We start from the raw sequence: 21,734 nt of genomic DNA, 5'->3' as shown, positions 1-21,734 counted from the left end.
ATCGGGGAGAGTTTGATGGAGAGACTGTACAGAGGGCGGATCGGGGAGAGAATGTACAGAGGGTTAATCGGGGAGAGACTGTACAAAGGGCGGATCGGGGAGAGTATGATGGAGAGAATGTACAGAGGGCGGATCGGGGAGTGTATGATGGAGAGAATGTACAGAGGGTGGATCGGGGGGAGAGAATGTACAGAGGGTTGATTGGACAGCGTATGATGGAGAGAATGTACAGAGGGTGGATTGGGGAGAGTATGATGGAGAGAATGTACTGGGGTGGATCGGGGAGAGTTTGATGGAGAGACTGTACAGAGGGTGGATCGGGGAGAGTTTGATGGAGAGAATGTACAGAGGGCGGAGCGGTGAGAGTTTGATGGAGAGAATGTACAGAGGGTGGAGCGGGGAGAGTATGATGGAGAGAATGTACTGGGGTGGATCGGGGAGAGTATGATGGAGAGAATGTACAGAGGGTGGATCGGGGAGAGAATGTACAGAGGGTGGATCGGGGAGAGTATGATGGAGAGAATGTACAGAGGGCGGAGCGGGGAGAGTATGATGGAGAGAATGTACAGAGGGCGGAGCGGGGAGAGTTTGATGGAGAGAATGTACTGGGGTGGATCGGGGAGAGTTTGATGGAGAGACTGTACAGAGGGCGGATCGGGGAGAGAATGTACAGAGGGTGGATCGGGGAGAGACTGTACAAAGGGCGGATCGGGGAGAGTATGATGGAGAGAATGTACAGAGGGCGGAGCGGGGAGAGTTTGATGGAGAGAATGTACTGGGGTGGATCGGGGAGAGTTTGATGGAGAGACTGTACAGAGGGCGGATCGGGGAGAGAATGTACAGAGGGTGGATCGGGGAGAGACTGTACAAAGGGCGGATCGGGGAGAGTATGATGGAGAGAATGTACAGAGGGCGGATCGGGGAGTGTATGATGGAGAGAATGTACAGAGGGTGGATCGGGGGGAGAGAATGTACAGAGGGTTGATTGGACAGCGTATGATGGAGAGAATGTACAGAGGGTGGATTGGGGAGAGTATGATGGAGAGAATGTACTGGGGTGGATCGGGGAGAGTTTGATGGAGAGACTGTACAGAGGGTGGATCGGGGAGAGTTTGATGGAGAGAATGTACAGAGGGCGGAGCGGTGAGAGTTTGATGGAGAGAATGTACAGAGGGTGGAGCGGGGAGAGTATGATGGAGAGAATGTACTGGGGTGGATCGGGGAGAGTTTGATGGAGAGACTGTACAGAGGGCGGATCGGGGAGAGAATGTACAGAGGGCGGATCGGGGAGAGTATGATGGAGAGAATGTACAGAGGGCGGATCGGGGAGTGTATGATGGAGAGAATGTACAGAGGGTGGATCGGGGGGAGAGAATGTACAGAGGGTTGATTGGACAGCGTATGATGGAGAGAATGTACAGAGGGTGGATTGGGGAGAGTATGATGGAGAGAATGTACTGGGGTGGATCGGGGAGAGTTTGATGGAGAGACGGTACAGAGGGTGGATCGGGGAGAGTTTGATGGAGAGAATGTACAGAGGGCGGAGCGGTGAGAGTATGATGGAGAGAATGTACAGAGGGCGTATCGGGGAGAGTATGATGGAGAGAATGTACAGAGGGTGGATCGGGGAGAGTATGATGGAGAGAATGTACAGAGGGTGGATCGGGGAGAGAATGTACAGAAGGTGGATCGGGGAGAGAATGTACAGAGGGTGGATCGGGGAGAGCATGTACAGAAGGTGGATCGGGGAGAGAATGTACAGAGGGTGGATCGGGGAGAGCATGTACAGAAGGTGGATCAGGGAGAGTATGATGGAGAGAATGTACAGAGGGCGGATCGGGGAGAGTATGATGGAGAGAATGTACAGAGGGTGGATCGGGGAGAGAATGTACAGAGGGTGGATCGGGGAGAGAATGTACAGAAGGTGGATCGGGGAGAGAATGTACAGAGGGTGGATCGGGGAGAGACTGTACAGAGGGTGGAGCGGGGAGAGTATGATGGCGAGAATGTACAGAGGGCGGAGCAGGGAGAGTAAGATGGAGAGAATGTACTGGGTTGAATCGGGGAGAGAATGTACAGAGGGCGGATCGGGGAGAGTATGATGGAGAGAATGTACAGAGGGCGGATTGGGGAGTGTATGATGGAGAGAATGTACAGAGGGCGGATTGGGGAGAGTATGATGGAGAGAATGTACAGAGGGCGGAGCGGGGAGAGTATGATGGCGAGAATGTACAGAGGGCGGAGCGGGGAGAGTAGGATGGCGAGAATGTACAGAGGGCGGAGCGGGGAGAGTATGATGGAGAGAATGTACAGAGGGCGGAGCGGGGAGAGTATGATGGAGAGAATGTTCAGAGGGTGGAGCGGGGAGAGTTTGATGGAGAGAATGTACAGAGGGCGGAGCGGGGAGAGTATGATGGAGAGAATGTACAGAGGGTGGAGCGGGGAGAGAATGTACAGAGGGCGGATTGGGGAGTGTATGATGGAGAGAATGTACAGAGGGCGGATCGGGGAGAGTATGATGGAATGTACAGAGGGCGGAGCGGGGAGAGTTTGTTGGAGAGAATGTACTGGGGTGGATCAGGGAGAGTTTGATGGAGAGACTGTACAGAGGGCGGAGCGGGGAGAGAATGTACAGAGGGTGGAGCGGGGAGAGTATGATGGAGAGAATGTACAGAGGGCGGAGCGGGGAGAGTATGATGGAGAGAATGTACAGAGGGCGGAGCGGGGAGAGTATGATGGAGAGAATGTACAGAGGGCGGAGCGGGGAGAGTTTGATGGAGAGAATGTACTGGGGTGGATCGGGGAGAGTTTGATGGAGAGACTGTACAGAGGGCGGATCGGGGAGAGAATGTACAGAGGGTGGATCGGGGAGAGACTGTACAAAGGGCGGATCGGGGAGAGTATGATGGAGAGAATGTACAGAGGGCGGAGCGGGGAGAGTTTGATGGAGAGAATGTACTGGGGTGGATCGGGGAGAGTTTGATGGAGAGACTGTACAGAGGGCGGATCGGGGAGAGAATGTACAGAGGGTGGATCGGGGAGAGACTGTACAAAGGGCGGATCGGGGAGAGTATGATGGAGAGAATGTACAGAGGGCGGATCGGGGAGTGTATGATGGAGAGAATGTACAGAGGGTGGATCGGGGGGAGAGAATGTACAGAGGGTTGATTGGACAGCGTATGATGGAGAGAATGTACAGAGGGTGGATTGGGGAGAGTATGATGGAGAGAATGTACTGGGGTGGATCGGGGAGAGTTTGATGGAGAGACTGTACAGAGGGTGGATCGGGGAGAGTTTGATGGAGAGAATGTACAGAGGGCGGAGCGGTGAGAGTTTGATGGAGAGAATGTACAGAGGGCGGAGCGGTGAGAGTTTGATGGAGAGAATGTACAGAGGGTGGAGCGGGGAGAGTTTGATGGAGAGAATGTACAGAGGGCGGAGCGGGGAGAGTATGATGGCGAGAATGTACACAGGGTGGATTGGGGAGAGTATGATGGAGAGAATGTACAGAGGGCGGATTGGGGAGAGTATGATGGAGAGAATGTACACAGGGTGGATCGGGGAGAGTATGATGGAGAGAATGTACAGAGGGTGGATCGGGGAGAGAATGTACAGAGGGTGGATTGGGGAGCGTATGATTTTGCATGAGGAAATACCCTGTTGAATAGTGTGGATTTTACTTTATAAGTATGTGGCAAAACTATTAAAATTTGAATCTATTCCACTCAAAACATTCCATATGCCCCAGTCTCGCCTATGCTTAGTGCCTCTACGGTGTTCATTCAGCCTTTTCCACTTCAAATTGTTACCCTACGCAGGATTGGTTGTCTCACCACAGTATGTGGGTATTCTCCATGGGCCCCATCACCCACCCATACAGCAGGAGACACATTCCTCCATCCACGGCCATACTTCAGACTTTACCTCAAGTTTGAGGCAAAGCGTTATGGTTCTGCCCCCAATGTGAACAGGTGCTGTCAAGACCGTGTCACACCCAAAGCTCAAAGTAACGCAGTCATACACTTTATACAGTCCCTTTATTGTTAAACGATTAATATTTGGCACATTAGAAAATTTCTGAAATCATAAAACTTAGAAAAATACTCGTATTTATTTGGTGCAGTCAGGATTAGCAGTAAAATATACCCAATTACCAACAGTCTATTTGCAGAGCGTAAGTTTTGCCAATACGATGTCCCAAACGAGAAACGGCCACAGTTACAAGTCACTCTATAATCAAGATTCTTTCCACTGCCTTTCATTTATTGGCTTGTACATACTCTATACACCTCTTACTATATCTATTACTAGAGGACGTCACACCCCAGGGTATACACGACCTTGTGTGACAAAACCACAAGAGGAGGCCTCAAAGCTAAAACAATCTATGTGGTGTTATATGTAAAAGTGGTAGGATGGTATACACAAGCCAATAAAAGTCGACTGTGGCGGACTACCTTTAAAGTGTCAAGTAAATAATAAATCATGGGGAAAATATTTTCACCACACTATCTTTGCAGATCAGCCACGTGTTAATGGACGTGGCAGATTGAGGCGATATACTTGTGTGACACGGATGCGGACACCGAAATAGGGTGAGCAAATACTGATTTTTAAGCGTGAATTCCATCAGACCAGTATTTGCATATTCCTAGCACAGCAGTAATTATAAAATATCTTGACTATTCTGTACTACCATAATTCTTCTATATAATCTCACAAAACCTTAGGTGTGAACAGTCGTGGGCGTGAGGCTGTGTAAATGTGCAAATTTAGTATTCAAGTTTGGTTAGCCCATAAAACAGTGTTTGGCCATAGTGATACAATCATTTGATATTGAAAATCCACAAGGATATTGGTTATGCAGGTTACTAGTTCTACACCAGTAATTTCCTGATCTCCCAGTTTCCAAATTCGGTCACGGCGTTCCCTGGAAGGGACAAGGTTAAACCACAGCAGCACGGTTAATGTGTCAGCTAAACCCTAGGAGGATAGTTATAGAGCAGGTGGAGACAGGCTCAGCTAAGCATTGAGGTCCTCCTGTTCAGATCCATCACAGCAGACCGGACTCGAGGAGTCAACCAAGGACCACGGAGATTCTAGAGCCAAAGTACAAGCTACGCAGCAACATTCCGGGTCCCCAGAACACTCCAGGTCGTCTAATTTCTGGAGATTATTTCTGGAGTTCATTTCAGACAGTTCCTGGTTGCAGACTTCTTTCCCCAAGTCGTCGCAGGTTTCGGAGAGTGGAGAGCTCGTATCGGTCCCATTCAGTGTGTCACTGAGTGTGTCCTCGCTGTCCACAACGCAAGCTACATTTAGGCTGTGCCTTCTGGCTGGAAACTTCGTCTTTAGCACAGAGTCCAACTCATCAGCCTTTGAACTTTCTTTAAATTCTGCAGTGCTTCTGGCTCCATCCAGTTTGACATTCCCATCTTCCAGTCTACTTATAGAGAGCTGCAAGTGAAGGGGGAGATTTAAAGACTTTTAAAACACACTGAGAATTTAAAACAGTAACAACGGCAGCAAAAGTCCCTTAGCTTAATTGTTCTTGATGCAGATAAACAAATATCATTAGACGTTATTGATTACGGTCCCTCTGTGCAGACTGTGAAGCTCAGTGTTGGGGACTCTGCTAGAGGAGATCAGAGGATTTTGGGAAAGAAAGCAAACGATCTTTATATTAAATGATATATTTGAGAGCATTAGCTTCCGGTTACATTTCTGTAGGTATGAGTTGGGACTTAGCATTCATGGAAGTCTAGATGACCATAAGTGGAACTCCAAAAGCAGCAATAATATGAAATATGGTAAGAACTTACCCTTGTTATCTCTATTTCTACGAAGTCCATAGGGTTCCACAGGATACCTTGGGGTATAGGTGTGACGTCAGTCATCGGGCACCAAAGAGTTAAACTTTCAGCCTCCCAGGATGCACTAGGTCCCCCTCCTATACCCCGCCCCCGAGTCAAGGCATCTCCGTTAATTACCAAGCCATAGGCCGGAGGAGGAGAAGGAAGAGAGAGAACAAAGATCTGGACACATACAAGAATCACATTCTCACCAGAGGGAGACGGAAAACCCGTGACCAGAGCAAAGCCCATCTGCAGCACAGGTGCGACAGGGCGGGAGTCCTGTGGAACCCTATGGACTTCGTAGAAATAGAGATAACAAGGGTAAGTTCTTACCATATCTCATAGTTTCTACTTCAGGGTCCATAGGGTATCCACAGGATACCTTGGGGATGTCCCAAAGCAGTATCCTTTAAGGGTGGGGACGCTCCTGTGCAGAAAGGAGAATCCGCCGCCCGAAGGAAGCATCCTGAGAGGCGAAGGTGTCAAACCTGTAATACCTCACGAAGGTATGGACAGAGGACCACGTAGCAGCCTTGCAGATCTGAACTGCAGAGGCACCACGTCGAGCTGCCCACGAAGGACCCACAGACCTAGTGGAATGAGCCTTCACAGAAGGAGGAACCGGCAGGCCTTCATGAAGATAAGCTTCAGAAATAGCCATACGGATCCAGGCTGCCAAAGTTTGCTTTGAAGCAGGCCAACCCTTTTTACGGAAGCCATAGAGGACAAACAAAGCGTCCGACTTTCTAAACGAAGAAGTGCGGTCAACATAAGTCCTTAAGGCCCGCACAACATCCAAAGAGGCCTCACCCACGGAAAGACCCGGTGAGTTAAAGGCCGGAACAACGATTTTCTCGTTAACATGAAACTGGGAAACAACTTCGGGAAGAAACTCGGGCCTAGTGCGGAGCACTGCCCTGTTCCCATGAAAAACCAAGAAAGGGGGTCTACAAGAAAGAGCCCCTAACTCAGAAACACGTCTGGCCGAAGCAATAGCCAGAAGGAAAACAGTCTTAGCTGTTAGCCATTTAAGATCCACTGAGCCCAGTGGTTCAAACGGCGGTCCTTGGAGAGCCCTCAGGACCACAGCCAAATCCCAAGGCGCCACAGGTGGAACAAAGGGCGGCTGAATGCGGACAACACCTTGCATAAAGGTGCGCACATCCGGGATTGTAGCAATCCTACGGTGAAACCAGACAGGGCCGAAAGCTGTACCTTCAAAGAAGCAAGGCGAAGCCCATGATCTAGTCCCGCTTGTAGGAAGGCGAGAATCCGAGATAGACGAAACTCCCACGGTGCATAACCTCTCGGTCGACACCACTGGAAGAACGTATGCCACACGCGATGGTATATCCTCGCGGAAGACGGTTTCCGAGCTCGCAACATGGTACGCACCACAGAGCTGGAAAACCCCCGGGACCTCAGCATGGCCGTCTCAACAGCCACGCCGTCAAAGACAGCCGAGTCAGGTCCGGGTGAAGACAAGGACCCTGAGACAGAAGGTCCGGTCGTAGCGGCAACCGCAGAGGACTGACCACGGACAGACCCTGAAGGTCTGAGAACCAGTGCCGTCTGGGCCACGCGGGAGCTATCAACAGGAGCGTCCCTCCTTCCTGTTTGAATTTCCGGATTACCCGTGGAAGAAGGGAGACCGGAGGTAACAGGTATGCGAACCGGAACGTCCACCGGACGGACAGAGCATCCACCAGAGACGCCCCTTCGTCTCTTGTGCGGGACCCGTACACCGGCAACTTGTTGTTGTGCCGGGACGCCATGAGGTCGATCTCTGGAAGACCCCACCTGTCCACCAGCAGTTGAAAAACGTCCGGGTGCAGGGACCATTCCCCCGGATGAATGTCCTGGCGACTTAGAAAGTCCGCCTCCCAATTTAGCACTCCCGGGATGAAGACCGCCGATATGGCCGGAAGATTGCGCTCCGCCCAAACCAGGATCCGAGAGACCTCTACGAGAGCCGCCCGACTGCGGGTTCCTCCTTGCCTGTTTATGTAGGCCACGGTGGTAGCGTTGTCCGACTGGACCTGTACCGGGTGACCCTGGAGAAACCGATGTGCCTGCTGGAGAGCATTGAAGACCGCACGGATTTCCAAGATATTTATGGGAAGCTCCGCTTCTGTCGGCGTCCACCTGCCCTGGAACAAGTGTGGACCCAAAACCGCTCCCCAGCCCCGAAGACTGACGTCCGTTGTCAACAGGACCCAATTTGGAACCCAGAACGGACGTCCCTTGTTGAGGTGGGTCGTCTGTAACCACCAAGCAAGGGACAGGTGAACTTCCGGGGTGAGCACAATCGTCTGGGACTTCAGAGACTGAGGCAGCCCGTTCCACTTGGACAGTATCAGGTGCTGCAGAGGTCTGGAGTGAAACTGGGCGTATTCCACCATGTCGACACCGACACCATGGAGCCCAGTAACCTCATCGCCGAATGTAGGGACACCCGGCGGCTGTGCAGACAACTGCGCACCCTTGACTGTAAAGCAGAGATCTTGTCCTCCGTCACAAAGATCCTTTGCTGTCCCGAGTCCAATAAGGCTCCAAGATGCAGAATCCTCCGAGACGGGATTAGAGTGGACTTCTGCCAGTTGATTAGCCAGCCGTGCCATTGCAGCAGTGCAATGGTCAGGTCCAAGTGGCGTAACAGGAGCTCTGGAGATCCTGCCACCAATAACAGGTCGTCCAAGTACGGCAACATGCGGACTCCCTGCAGCCGCAGAGAAGCCGCCATGACCGCCATCACCTTGGTGAAAACCCGTGGTGCTGTCGCCAGGCCAAAAGGTAACGCCGAAACTGGAAGTGGTCGCTTCGGATTGCAAACCTGAGGAACTGTTGATGGCGCAAAAGAATAGGGACATGCAGGTAAGCGTCCTGTATGTCCAATGACACCATGTAGTCCCCAGGTTCCAGCGCCAAAATGATGGACCGTAGGGTCTCCATCCGAAACTTCGGTACCCGCAAAGACCTGTTGAGTGCTTTGAGGTTGAGAATCGGACGATACGACCCATTGGGTTTCTGTACCAAAAAAAGATTTGAATAGAAACCCTGGCCCCTCTGGGAGAATGGAACAGGCACTATAACTCCAGCCTGGAGCATAGTGTGCAATACCTTCCGCAGCTCCGTAGCCTTGTTCCGGTCTGATGGTAGACCCGTGGTTTAGAATCGAGCCGGGGGTCTGTGCCGGAAGGAGAGGGCGTACCCGTGGGAGACCACCTCCAGAACCCAAGTGTCTGTCGTAGTGGTCGACCAACACTGGGCGAACTGCAGCAGGCGGCCTCCCACCCTGGGATCCCCCAACGGGAGGCCCGGACCATCAGGCCGCAGGCTTGTCATCTGGCTTGGGGGCCGGACGTCTGGTACTCCATGTCTGCTTCCGGGGCTTGACCGATTTCTTAGGGCCAGCCTGTCGAGGAAACGACTGTGGTTTGGGCCTGCCCTGGGCCCTAGATGACCGAAAGGACGATGGTCCAGAACCAGAAGGAGCAGCGGCCGACGGGAGACAAGCCGATTTGGCTGCTGCCAGCGTGGCCACAATCTTATCCAGATCCGGACCGAAGAGAACTTCTCCGGTAAACGGCAACGCCTCCAGACCCTTTTTGGAATCTGCGTCCGCCTTCCAGGATCGCAGCCACAAGGTGCGACGAGCAGCTACCGCTGCTGAAGAAATCCTAGACACCAGAGTACTAATGTCTAGGGCCGCCTCGTTGATGTAGGTGGCCGAATCACGGAGATTGCCAATCAACTCTGCCTGTTCGGCCGGACAGTCGGAATCAAAAGAAGCCTCTAATGAATCCGCCCAGCGCTCCATCGCTCTGGCAACCCAGCAAATGGCCATAGCCGGCCGTGCTGCCCCCCCCCGCAAGGGAATAAGCGGACTTCAGGCAGATCTCCACCTTGCGGTCCGTAGCATCCTTAAGGGAGGACATGGATGGCATCGGCAATGTGGCACTACGGACAAGACGGGTCACGTGAGAATCCACCTGTGGAGGGGATTCCCACTTAGCAAAATAATTATCCGCGAACGGATAAGCCACCGCCAGGCGTCTCTGCGGCTGGTATCTTTTGCCAGGCTGTTTCCACGCCTCCTCTAAATGGTCCACCAACTGACCCGAAAGAGGAAAGACTGTGGCATCGCCCTTCACATCTTTGAAAAAGGCATACTTAGATTTAGCCGCTGGGGGAACTTCGTCCTCAATCACCAAGGCTGTGCGGACCACCCAAATAAGTCCAGGAATATATACTTTGGACTTAGCATCAGCGTCCTTAGCATGGAGAGGTTCCTGATCGTAAGGATCCAGAATCTCCCCATCATCAGACGTCTCCTCGTCATCCTCATAAGGAGCCGTCAGAGACGCCACCGGCCGTTTATGCGGCCGCATCACAGACTCCCTTTGCAACACATCCGACAAGTGCTGTACAGAACTCGTCAGGGAGTTAACCCACGCTGGCTCCTGAGAAACCGGGGAGCGGGGAAATAGGGAGACTGTGGGGTACCACCAATTGTCGTGGGAAACCCTGCATGGGTGACGACACCACTGACTGCTGGGACAAACCCATCGGTGTAAACGCGGGCTGCGGAGCTAACTGGCCCACTAAGGCTGTAAGCGCTTGAGCGAAACAAGCCCAGGGCGGCTCCTGTACCGGTGCAGTAACCGTAAGAGGCCGCGCCATAGACAAACACTGCCGGCAGAGGCCCTCCGCGCTACCCTCCCCCTGCGCTAACGGTACTGTACACGTAGTACACTGTAGCCGGAGGGGAGAATCACTTTCAGACATGATGGCACCACGTATGTGACCCCTCTCACCAATTATATATTTAAGAGGCGAGAGACCACCCTGCAGCACCGCACCGCAAGGGCTTGGCAGAAAAAACAGGGACAGTATAAAGCTGACAGTTTAGAAGAAAAGTTACAGGCAGCAGCGCTAGCACAGTCACATACAATGCAGAGAAATAACAATTCCTGCACTAACAGCGCTGATCACTCAACTACACAGACACAGGGCCTGGTAGGACACAGTACTGCATACACAGACCTGACCACAGCGGAGGAGAGGGATGCGGGGGGACCCAGACCACGATGCTTCCAATGCAGGCTTCCAGCAGTGTTCACCATGCGTTACAGAAGATGGCCACCGAGGAGCAGAGAGAAGGCTGGCCTGGGGGAGGAGCGCTGACACAGGGCCAGTCAGCACAGTGCAGAGAGGGCTGTGTGCAGCGGGGGAGGCGCCGGCTGTGAGACAGGGAAGGTGCGCTCCCCTGGCATGCATTTAACCCCTGGGACGCCGCAGCGCTACCACCCTGCTGCGGTCCGCTGTCCCAGGGGGTAGTGGAAGCGCAGGTTGGTCGCCTGGCTCCACGCTGCAGTCAGTGCCCAGGGAGCCCCCTGCCTGGGGACTTAGGACCATGTGATCAGCGGGGACCCCCCGCGGGACCCCGCTGCTTACCTCTGTCCCCCTTGAATCCGGCCATGGTCCGGAACATCTGGGGTCACCGCTAGCTGTGACCCCAGATGTCCACCAGCATCCCCGGATCAGTACCGGCGTTCTGGTACCGGCGGGGTGTAGGGAAGACAGCATGGACGTCAGGACTGACTGTCCATGCTGTTCATCCAGATGTGCAGCCACAGCCGCATGAAGAAAAAGCTTCAGGGGCTCTTCTAAGCCCCCCTCTAGCAGGTGCCTCCGACTACGGCCGGGCACCAAACAAAACTGAGATGCCTTGGCTCGGGGGCGGGGTATAGGAGGGGGACCTAGTGCATCCTGGGAGGCTGAAAGCTTAACTCTTTGGTGCCCGATGACTGACGTCACACCTATACCCCCAAGGTATCCTGTGGATACCCTATGGACCCTGAAGTAGAAATAGAATCTATGGGGTTACCTTTATTCACCAACACAAAGGTCCTTATCCTATACCATAAGAGCCAAAATTCAGGTCTCCATGCCATTTGCACTGCATTTCTTTCACTGATCTCAAAACGGAAGAGTCATTTGCCACCAGTGCAAGTTACGTCAATTAAATCTAACCTAAATGCATACACGCTTCCTCCAGGAAATAGGCAGCCTGTGGACTGCGAAACGCAGCAATATGGCCTGATGCCAAAAATCGTGCCATTGTGCAAATGGGGCAGTGCCATGACTATGACAATCCCGGCACAATAGGTCCTTGCATGCACCACTTGGACGTCCCCTCTCTGGGATCTCCCTAAAATAGGTATGTCTAAATAGGTCAGTGACCTAAACCATGGGCAAAGAAACTGAGCCAGATCACATTTTTCTACTAAGGGGGGTATTCAATATGGGAGCGAAAAGTCCTCGCCGGACTTTTCGCTCCACATCGGAGGTTTTTACGGGGATAAAGTATCGGGCGCGTGCCCGCTTTATCCCCGTATTCAATTACAAATCAACGAAAACGGGAGCCGGCGGAAAGGTAAGCATCGGCAAAAAACGGGAATATTCCAGGGACCCTCCTAAAGATGTCTAGACATGGGGGATCACTATGGGTACCCCCAATTTTACCTGCTGAAAGTAGGGGTTTCTAATAGCCGCGGCAGGTGCATATTTGCGGCTATGAAGAAGGGGGAAGAATAGCACTTAAGATTTTTTTGGGGGTAAAAATAACTATTCCTATCAAATTTGGGGTACATGAAAATGGGGGCAAGCTTTTTTTGAAGTCCCTAAAATGATTTTTAAAAATTCTGCAAATTGAATTTTTTGGGATGTCCCGATTTTTTTTTTTTTAAAACTGTTTTTGACACAGTTTATTTTTAAATAACATTCCCAGGGGTGCAGGCTTTTTAAGCCTGCACCCCTAAACCCCAATTCTGCACTTTTTTTGCCACCTATTTCAGTGGCGAAAAGTTATCCCTGTGTTTTGTTCAAAGACTTTTCAAACTTCAAAAAGTCTTTGAAATTGAATACGGGGATAATTGAAATAGGCGAAAATGACGTAAATTATCGCCGATTCCGACATTTTGCTCCAAATTAAATATGGCCCTAAGACACATTCTGACCACAGCTTTACTAAAAAAGACAAAATGCAGTGCTGTCATTTAAAGGAATAAAAAAATAATATATTATATATATATATATATATATATATATATATATATATTTATTTATTTATTTCTATTTTCGTTAGAAACAAACACACAAAAAAAAACCTTCCGGTTTTCCATCCACATCATGAAGTGCACATTAAAAAACGCAAATCTGAATAAAATGACTCCCACCTGATTTATCAAATTCTCATCAAAGTTGGGCATACTTTTATCTCTTCGGATTGATCTTTTCTCGCTTGTGGATCTACAATAAAAGAAAAAGAAATAATAGCGCAATTTTAGAAAGACTTGGGAAATATCAACATGTCCTGGAAAATCCCAAACACTGCATGGTCCCCGATTGGTTGGCACTTTATCTCCGTCCACTTTCTCTCTCTCCAAGGCTTAGTACATAGACCCTATGGGCCATATTCAATTAGTTTCGCATCCGCGATAAAGTGTTGCCTGCCCGACTTTCCGCCTGCATCGCGTGTTTTGGACGTGGAAACTTATCGTGCGCACCCCCCGCTATTTGCCCTATTCAATTTCAAAATCACGCGAAAACGGCAAGCCGCAAAGTCGAAACAGGCGGAAAGTACTGTCAGAAATGCGGAAATCAGCCTGAACCCCCCCAAAAGATGCACTAACATTGGGGATTAATGTACATGCCTCTGAATAGCCCTAATAAAGCTATTTGGGGTAATTAAGTTGTTTCAATAGCTTCTTACAGGTATTAGAGTAGGGGTCTTCAAACTTGGCCCTCCAGATGCTGTGGAACTACACATCCCAGCATGCACTGCACATAGTTTTAGCATGCTGTTATATCAAAAAGGTGGCAGTGCATGCTGGGATGTGTAGTTCCACAGCAACTGGAGGGCCAAGTCTGAAGACCCCTGTAATTAGAGTCTTTGCACAAGTGGTGAAGAATGGCATTAAGCAGTATTTTTTGTTGAAAATAAGTAGTCCTGTCAAATATGGGGTACTTTAAAATATGCCAGCACCCATTTTCATGTCTCTAAAGTGTAGTTAGAAAAAACGTGAAAAAACCAGTTGCAAGCACCTGCAATCAAAAAAAACACCTGGCCCATCCTTGCAGGCCCCCAAAAAGTCTATTTCGCTAGTTTTTATGCTTGTCCCCCCACTTTTTCACCCCCAAAATGAAAGTATTTTTTTGGGGTGTTCTGAAGTTGTTATCAGGAATTTTTTGACACAGTTGTCCTTTGGGGGGTTGTCCAAAGGGTTCTGAGCGGGTTCCCCACCTTTGCACCCCTAAAATAAAAAATTTGCATTTCTTTTCTCCTGCTATTCAGAGTTTTTCGCCTATTACATTGCATTGACTTTCCGCGTACGCGAAAAGCGGGTGGAATTGAACACGGAGATAAGTTTCCGACACGCGGAAAGCAGAGATTGGCGATACTTTTCCGCGGATCTCGGCTTTTTGCTTCTAATTGAATATGGCCCTACGTCACTAATATATCGTTGTTACATCTAGCACAGACAATGTATGATTTACATGCAAGGGGAAAATGTTACAACTGAATATCTTTCCGCCGTTTAAAAGGATATTGGAGAATCCCCCCTTGGCCAACTCCAAAAGCCAGGCTACGGAGATCACAAGTATGTAACAAATTCCCATCACCACAGCTAATACTGAACTTACTTAGTATATGTAACATCCGATTTTCCTAGTGTCAGAGCCTTCACTGAGCCCATCGGACTGGAGTTGGTTGCTTAAAAAACAAAACAAAAAAAACAGAATAATTCTAATTTATACCACGTGTACAGATGCATGAAAATCATTTCACCTTGTCAAGTCTTATCAGTTACAATAGAACAGGTTAAAAGATTAAAAGTGACGACAGCTAAAATATAGTTTTAAGCCTTTTGTCATTTCCATGAACACAGATAATGAAGCTATGCTTAAGGTTAATGATAAATCAGTTTAGCAACATTGGCGGTCTCCTGGAGAGCAGTGACAGGAGCTGAGTGATGGGGAGAGGTGAGGCCAAATTGTGGAGGCGTGGCCACACTGGTCTGATGGGCAGGTAACCAAAAGTCCACTTTCAGGCACCTGTACACCTGACGCATTTCGTTGGGGTTCTCCTGCAACTTCCTCCGAGGTGAGGAGCACCTGTACCACTGACGCGTTTCGTTGGGGTTCTCCTGCAACTTCCTCCGAGGTGAGGACACTTTGCTAACCTAAGGTCACAATACCACCCCCCAATCTATTACCTCTGTCAAAGATGTATAAAAGGGGAGATCTAAAGATCTCTGTATGGCTGACAATTTGGTTGGCTTATCACAATGTGCCCGTGAAAGGAGCAGCTGACGGCTGTGAGGGGTTAAAGAGCTCACCCAGGGCCCAGCACAGACCTATTTCCTCCTTCCTGGCAAGTCCTTAACCCTTTGTGTCCGTGTCCCCCAATGATCGGTAAGAGCATAGGTTTTATTAGCAACGGTGTCCATTTTTACCTCCCAATAGTAATAATCTTGGGTCAACAACAGTGACTTCTGCTTTCACAATATAGATTAGGACACAGGGAAGAGGATAATGGGATTAAGTAAACCACAATGGACATTTGGAGTGCACCCACCAGGATATAGGTCTATATATTTACATGTAATTTAGAAAGCAAACATTCTGGAGCTATAGTGCCATCTTACATTTCTTTCTGAAGCGCCCGGGATGCTCCTCTGATACCACGGACCCATCCTCGGTAGCCACGTTGGAGGCAGAGAGTAGTAACGGTTTGATTCTGCTGTTCTGAAAACACATGGAACTCACAATCATTCTGAGCTGAGAACTTCATACAAGGCCTCGTAGAGTCTGAAACTTTCAGCTTCCTATAAAGCTTCCAATTAAACGGATAACTCCACTCACTTAAAATTGGATTCACAATGAATGTTTTGCATTAGGGGTAATTCCTATTTTAGGTCAGATGCTCCTTAATGAAATCAGATCTAAGCCAATGAGAATCTGGAGAAGATACTCCACCACAGTTTTTTTTTTTCACAAACCTGGCCTGGAAATTCACGCTAAGGGGTATATTTACTAAAGTGCGGGTTTTTAGAAGTGGAAGAAATGTTTCCCATAGCAGCCAATCAGATTCTAGCCGTTATTTTCTAGGATCACACTTTAACTCCACTAAAGGGGCCTATCCATTAGACGACTTTTTGAAAGATCCGACCAAAAGATGGTTCAGAAAGTCGTCTAATGGATAGCCGGCAAGGACCAGCGATGCGCGTGCACGCTGGGTCCTTGCTGTCCCCGAGTATCTGTGGAACATGCTGGTCAACCTGACGACGATTGTCAGGTTCCACATGTTCGCAGATAAGTCGGTCTCCTGCAATGCATGACGTTCAGCGAATGCCGTTCAGTGTGGGCACCGCACCTAGGCGACCTGAAGGACTGAACGGTAGTCATTCAGTTTTTCAGCTTCGCCTAATGGATAGGTCCCTTAAGGTCAATTTTCCACATACACAAAAGTAGAACGTCTATTCTCCATGGAGTATAACCAAAATGCAGGCCCAGTTACAGTGTTTCCCGGCTGTAAGCAGGTACCTCGGGGGAGCACAGATCAGAGAAATGCTGGGGGAAACTTTAAACCTACTTTATCTGTAGGACCAAAATTCTAAAAAACAATCAATCACTTACAACTAATTTTCGAGATATCTTATTATTAGACAGAAGTAATCACTTAGGGGGCAATCCAATTAGCCGCGAGGAGTGTGAATCGGGTGCGTTTTGCTGTTGTCACAGCGTTCAAACGCTGTCAACGGCACTGCATCTCGCACCCCTCTTTCAGCCGGAACTCGCTCAATTTTTATACGCAGCCCTACGGGGCTGTGCACAGTTTTGAGAGAGTTCGGGCTGCCGTCAAGTGCGGCCGTTGTCGCGATAACTCGCACCCGCCAGTGCATCGCATTTAATTGGATTGACCCGTTAGACCGGAGAACACATACTTCCTTTGCAAAGTCCAACGGGGAGTACTGTCGTTTGTTCCTTACGTCCGCCAAAGCCCCGTACATTAGAAGCAGCTTCACTAAATCCTCATGATTATTGTGGACGGACTCGTGTAGCGCAGTGTTGCCTTTCATATTGCACAGGTTGACAGATGCTCCGTGCTAAGATTGGAGTAGAAAGGACTCAATCACTAGTTAGACCCTAACCAGCACTGCCAGAAAGTTGCACACGTTTTTGCACTGGGGTACGGCCACACAATCCTGCCACAGAACCCCGCTCAGTCATAACCACAGATCAGTTCTATACACCAAGATCTAAATTCAACACATAAAAAGGAAATATAGGTCTTTTTTAAAAAAATTTACCTCACGTACTGAACCTTGTGCACATAAGCCTTGAGGATGGTTCCTAACAAAGTGATAGGCTGTATAATGGTTCATCCCACAAAATTACTGTTACTGTAGCTGACAGGTTTACTTTAAGCAGAAGTAGCAGTCTAAAGGCGCGTATACACCAGACGAGAAAAATGAGCGATTGAACGATGACGACATAGTTATCAATTAATCGTTCAATAAAAATGCCGGCAACGACCAGCGATGCGCGTTCCCGCTGGTTGTTGTCGCCATTTGTCATCGCCTGAACATGCAGGCCAACCTGGCGAGATAGTCTGGTTGTGCATGTTCGGGGACGAGGGAAGGTGCCTGCACTGAATGACATATCGTTCAGTGTGGGCACATTATCCACCGCACAGGATGGAGAACGATTGGACGATTACAATGTTGTAATCGTACAGTCGTTCCACTCTCGTGTAGTGGATACGCGCCTTAACTTCTTTCGATTACGCACAGTCACTGGCCCAACGTTGGCGGCTTTACATTTCATCAAACATTTCCAAATCAGTGGCATGAGAAGTCAGAGGTTCATTAACAGACACTGCATTTATGGTAAAAAAAATATACCAATAAAGCACAGCAACCAGACAGGCACTAAGGGGGGGGGGGATGCACAAATAAGGACGGTTTTACTACCCTAACATCCCGAATGTCTCTATAGACCCTCATGGCTTATTGACGAATATGCACTAGATCAGTGGTTCTCAAACTCGGTCCTCAGGACCCCACACAAGTCACGTTTTCCAGGTCACTCAGCAGGTGCACAGGTGTATTCATTACTCACTGACACATTTTAAAAGGTCCACAGGTGGTTATACTTATTTCACTTTTGATTCTGTGAAGAGACCTGGAAAACATGCACTGTGTGAGGTCCTGAGGACAGAGTTTGAGAAGCTGTGCACTAGATGGATCTAAGCTACTTGCCGATTGGTTGCTCTGGTTCAGTGTGAGTTTTGTACCTAAATGCAAGGCTAGTAACTGGGCCCTTAGAGAAGGAAACACCAACCCAGATATTAGTCTGACCTCATACTCCTGTCAGGTGTAATTCTATAAAGGTACAGTCATTACAAGCAGTGTACACAGGCGGGTCTCCAACAGTTACAAGCTGTCTGTAGGTAATACACTTACTATAGGACACAAACTACAGTACATACAGTGACTGAAGGCAAAGATGATCCTCCCCTAATGAGATTACAGTTGAAGAGGAAGGGGCATATGATATATAAGGTAGTGGAATAACAATTGTTGTGGATAGAGGAGATAGTGGGTGCATCCACCTATAATAAAGCAGCCACTAGTGACAGGCGTTTCGGTGCAGCTACCAGTGGTGTAACGCGGTTATTAGGAGAGACCATGGAAGGTGCTTCTGCCACTAAGGAGGCCGGGGAGAGAGTGACACGGGAGGATCCTTCCATTGAGGTCCCATTGATTTGGCAGTACAGATTGGGGGCTCTTGTTGTATCGTTAGGCTCAAGGCAAACATTAAGAATCAGACCACTGTTCACCTGCTGCCCAACACGGTTATCCAATCACAAACCACGATGGGCCCAATAGCTCCACTGCACTTGTGATACCCAGTTGGTCTCCGAAACATGTACTGAGCACATGTAAACTGATAGTGCACCGGTCTTTTTACAGGGGGAATCGCAGCACTAGGCAATGAATAAGGGTAGGATCACAACGGTGCTTTAATGACAACAAACACACTTTTTTTTTTTTTTTTAACAACTTCATCGTTTGTGGCAAATTGTGTTTTAAACACAGCACGAGAAGCGCCCCCACAACATCACCCTAACAAGCTGTACTCCTTACCAGATGAAGTGCCAATCGTGGTCACCAATGCCTATTTCACTGGGCCCTTCCACATTGTGTAATGAGCTGTAAATTATTTTATGGGTGGATATAGACCGTACACATATTAGACACGAACTGATACATATCCAAAGCGTCTCAGTGAAAAATATGGTGCAAAATGAACTTTGAGTAGTTACTGTGGTAAAATCATAAAAATACCAGAAACTTTATTTGGGGAACACAGCTAATTATGTAGGAAATGTTCAGCATTGCCGTACCTCCAGTAACAGTGACGCAATTTCCAAATGGCCACCCAGACATGCGTATATGAGCGGCGTATTCCCGTTCATGTCCTTCTTATTCTTTCCCGTGCTACATTCCATCAAAATCTTCACCACCTGTAAAAAAACCAAAAAGGTAATCTTTTCCACATGCACTGGGGGTCTTAGAGTGCCTGTTACCCTACAGACAATGGAGGCGGCCATTTTGTGGACTAAAACACTATTTATCAGAAAATTAACTCCAAAGCATTTGGTGACCTCTTCTACATGAAGCTGAATAACGGTTAAGAGCCGTATTCAATTTGAGCGGACCCGCGATACTTTTCCGTCTCCCGGACTTTTTGCCTGCATCGCGTATTTTGCAGGCGGAAAAGTATCGTGTGCGTGCCCGCATATCCTCGGTACCCCCCGATTTGGCTTGCTGAAGTTATTTGGTGTGTTTAAACGGGCTCAATAGCTGCTAAATAGCGTTTTTCTGTACGTGGTGCAGAATAGTATTCAGGAGTATTTTTTCCTGAAAATAACTTATCCCAGCAAATTTGGGGTACTTGAAAATGGGGGTCAGCATATTTTAAAGTTGCTAAAGTTAAGTTGAAATAATCGTGATAAATCCACCTACCTCAAGCCCCTGCAATGAAAAAAACACCTGGGGCATACTTGGGGACCCCCCCAGAGTCAAGTTCGCTAGTTTTTAACTTTGTCCCCCAACATTTTTTTTTTGCCCCCAAATTCATAGTGGTTTTTTGGATTGTCCTTAAGTGTGTCAAAATTAAAAAAAAAAAAAAAAAAAACAGGTTACCTTTGGGGGACTGTCTGAAGGCTGCACGGGGGTTCCCGCAACGTTGCACCCCAAAACCCCAATTCTGCACTTTTTTCCGCCTGCTATTCATAGGCGAAACTTTACCGCCTATTACACTGCATTGACTTTCCACCTAGGCGGAAATTCTTTCAAACTGAATACGGCGATACTTTTCCGCCTGGCGAAATGACGTCATCGGCGAAACTTTTCCGTGGATTCCGGCTTTTCGCCTCAAAATTGAATACAGGCCTTAGTGTGCAAAATGGCGGCCTCCGTCCACATTGTACCTCACAATTTCTATACATGATGGGCTGCATTCTCAGGACGGCTGGTTCAGCTCATAAAATGGCTGCCTCTGCTGTGTTTAGATGACAGGCGTATTTTAAAGCAAAGTAACGGTGACTAAAACAATACAAGCAGAAATTTTCTGGGCTGCACCAATGTTCAACCTATTCACGTGCTACTTAATGGTGCCACCACTGAGACATGAGGCTAAGAATGCCTCATGTCTCAGTGATGTATACATTTCCCAGTGATAGGCTACAGCATAATGAATACTGCTTTAGACCAATAAATTTGACTGCATAAATTTGACCAAATTATAGGTGCAGGGAGAGAAGAGAGATATGTACATTACCAAAGTTCCCCTCTATTACACAAGGTCACCGCCTGACATATACATTTCTCTGGGATGGGTACGGCATCCCGGTTGTCAGAATCCCGACACTTGTTGGATAGTATTCTAACCCCCCCACCTCCCTCTCCCCGATGCTTGACCCTAACCTCCCCTCCTAGTGCCTAAACCTAACCTCCCCCTCCCCGCACTCTAAACCTAACCCTCCTCCCTTCCTAACCCCTTCCCCTAGTGCCTAACCCCAACCCCGCTACTTACCTACGGGATTCCGGCGCCGGCATTCTGAGCCCCGGAATCCCCAGTCGGGATATTGATAGCATCCCTATTTGTCCTCATGAATAAACAGCATAACTGAGCTGTCCTATAAATGTTGGAGGGTCCTCACCTCGAGATGCCCTTTGAGGCAAGCGAGGTGCAGAGGTAGCGCGCGGTTCCCATTCTTGGCATCCACGTGAGCTCCGTGTTTCAGGAGCAGAGACACGAGGACAGAATGACCTTGCAGGGCTGCGATGTGGAGCGGAGTGAAGCCATCCAGACTGGTCACATTCACACCAAGGCCATTGGCAGGAATCTTGCTTAGCTTCTGCACACATGCAAAGACAAAAACCCAAATTATCAGCTTTTATGTAGGAGTCAGAGTGACGGCAAGTAATAAGGAGGACATGAATTGTGCAGTGAATTGTGTTATATCGCGATCCGCAGATCTAGCAATTTGGGTCAACTTTTAGATGAATCCAGCCGGTGATGTCGGGGGTCTTACTTGGCTTTGGAGAAAAGGGTTTAGGGGCACATTTATTACAATATACAGCAAGCCCCCGAATATATAGAAACCTTATTTAAGCGTATAAAGAATTCTTATTGCGGCGATGTCTTCATATAAATCCCCGGGACACTGGCTCAGATAACAGCCCGTCCCATAGATCAGGTAGAAGTAAAGATTGTATATGCTAGAGATTCCAGTCCAGG

At 48.9% G+C, this 21,734-nt stretch overlaps 1 protein-coding gene across 2 annotated transcripts in view; it reads right to left on the bottom strand.

The window, feature by feature from the left end:
* Window positions 1-4,018: 4,018 nt before the first annotated feature.
* Window positions 4,019-21,734, bottom strand: part of ANKRD27 (ankyrin repeat domain 27) — a 74,755-nt gene continuing 57,039 nt past the window's right edge. The window contains exons 23-29 of one of the 2 annotated variants that reach the window (XM_088451084.1): window positions 21,154-21,351; window positions 19,333-19,452; window positions 16,868-17,029; window positions 15,569-15,668; window positions 14,565-14,634; window positions 13,097-13,169; window positions 4,019-5,457 (exon numbers count right to left, since the gene is read on the bottom strand). In XM_088451084.1, coding sequence (XP_088307210.1) covers window positions 5,023-5,457; window positions 13,097-13,169; window positions 14,565-14,634; window positions 15,569-15,668; window positions 16,868-17,029; window positions 19,333-19,452; window positions 21,154-21,351 — 1,158 coding nt within the window. In that variant the 3' untranslated portion in view covers window positions 4,019-5,022. The remainder of the gene's footprint in view (window positions 5,458-13,096; window positions 13,170-14,564; window positions 14,635-15,568; window positions 15,669-16,867; window positions 17,030-19,332; window positions 19,453-21,153; window positions 21,352-21,734) is intronic. The other variant, XM_088451085.1, reaches the window with a different exon arrangement.

Source organism: Taudactylus pleione, unplaced genomic scaffold (assembly GCF_031769625.1).
Source record: "Taudactylus pleione unplaced genomic scaffold, aTauple2 ptg000537l, whole genome shotgun sequence".
Classification (NCBI taxonomy): domain Eukaryota; kingdom Metazoa; phylum Chordata; class Amphibia; order Anura; family Myobatrachidae; genus Taudactylus; species Taudactylus pleione.
The sequence above is the reverse complement of the archived record's forward strand: the minus strand, read 5'-3'. Positions and strand labels throughout refer to the sequence as shown.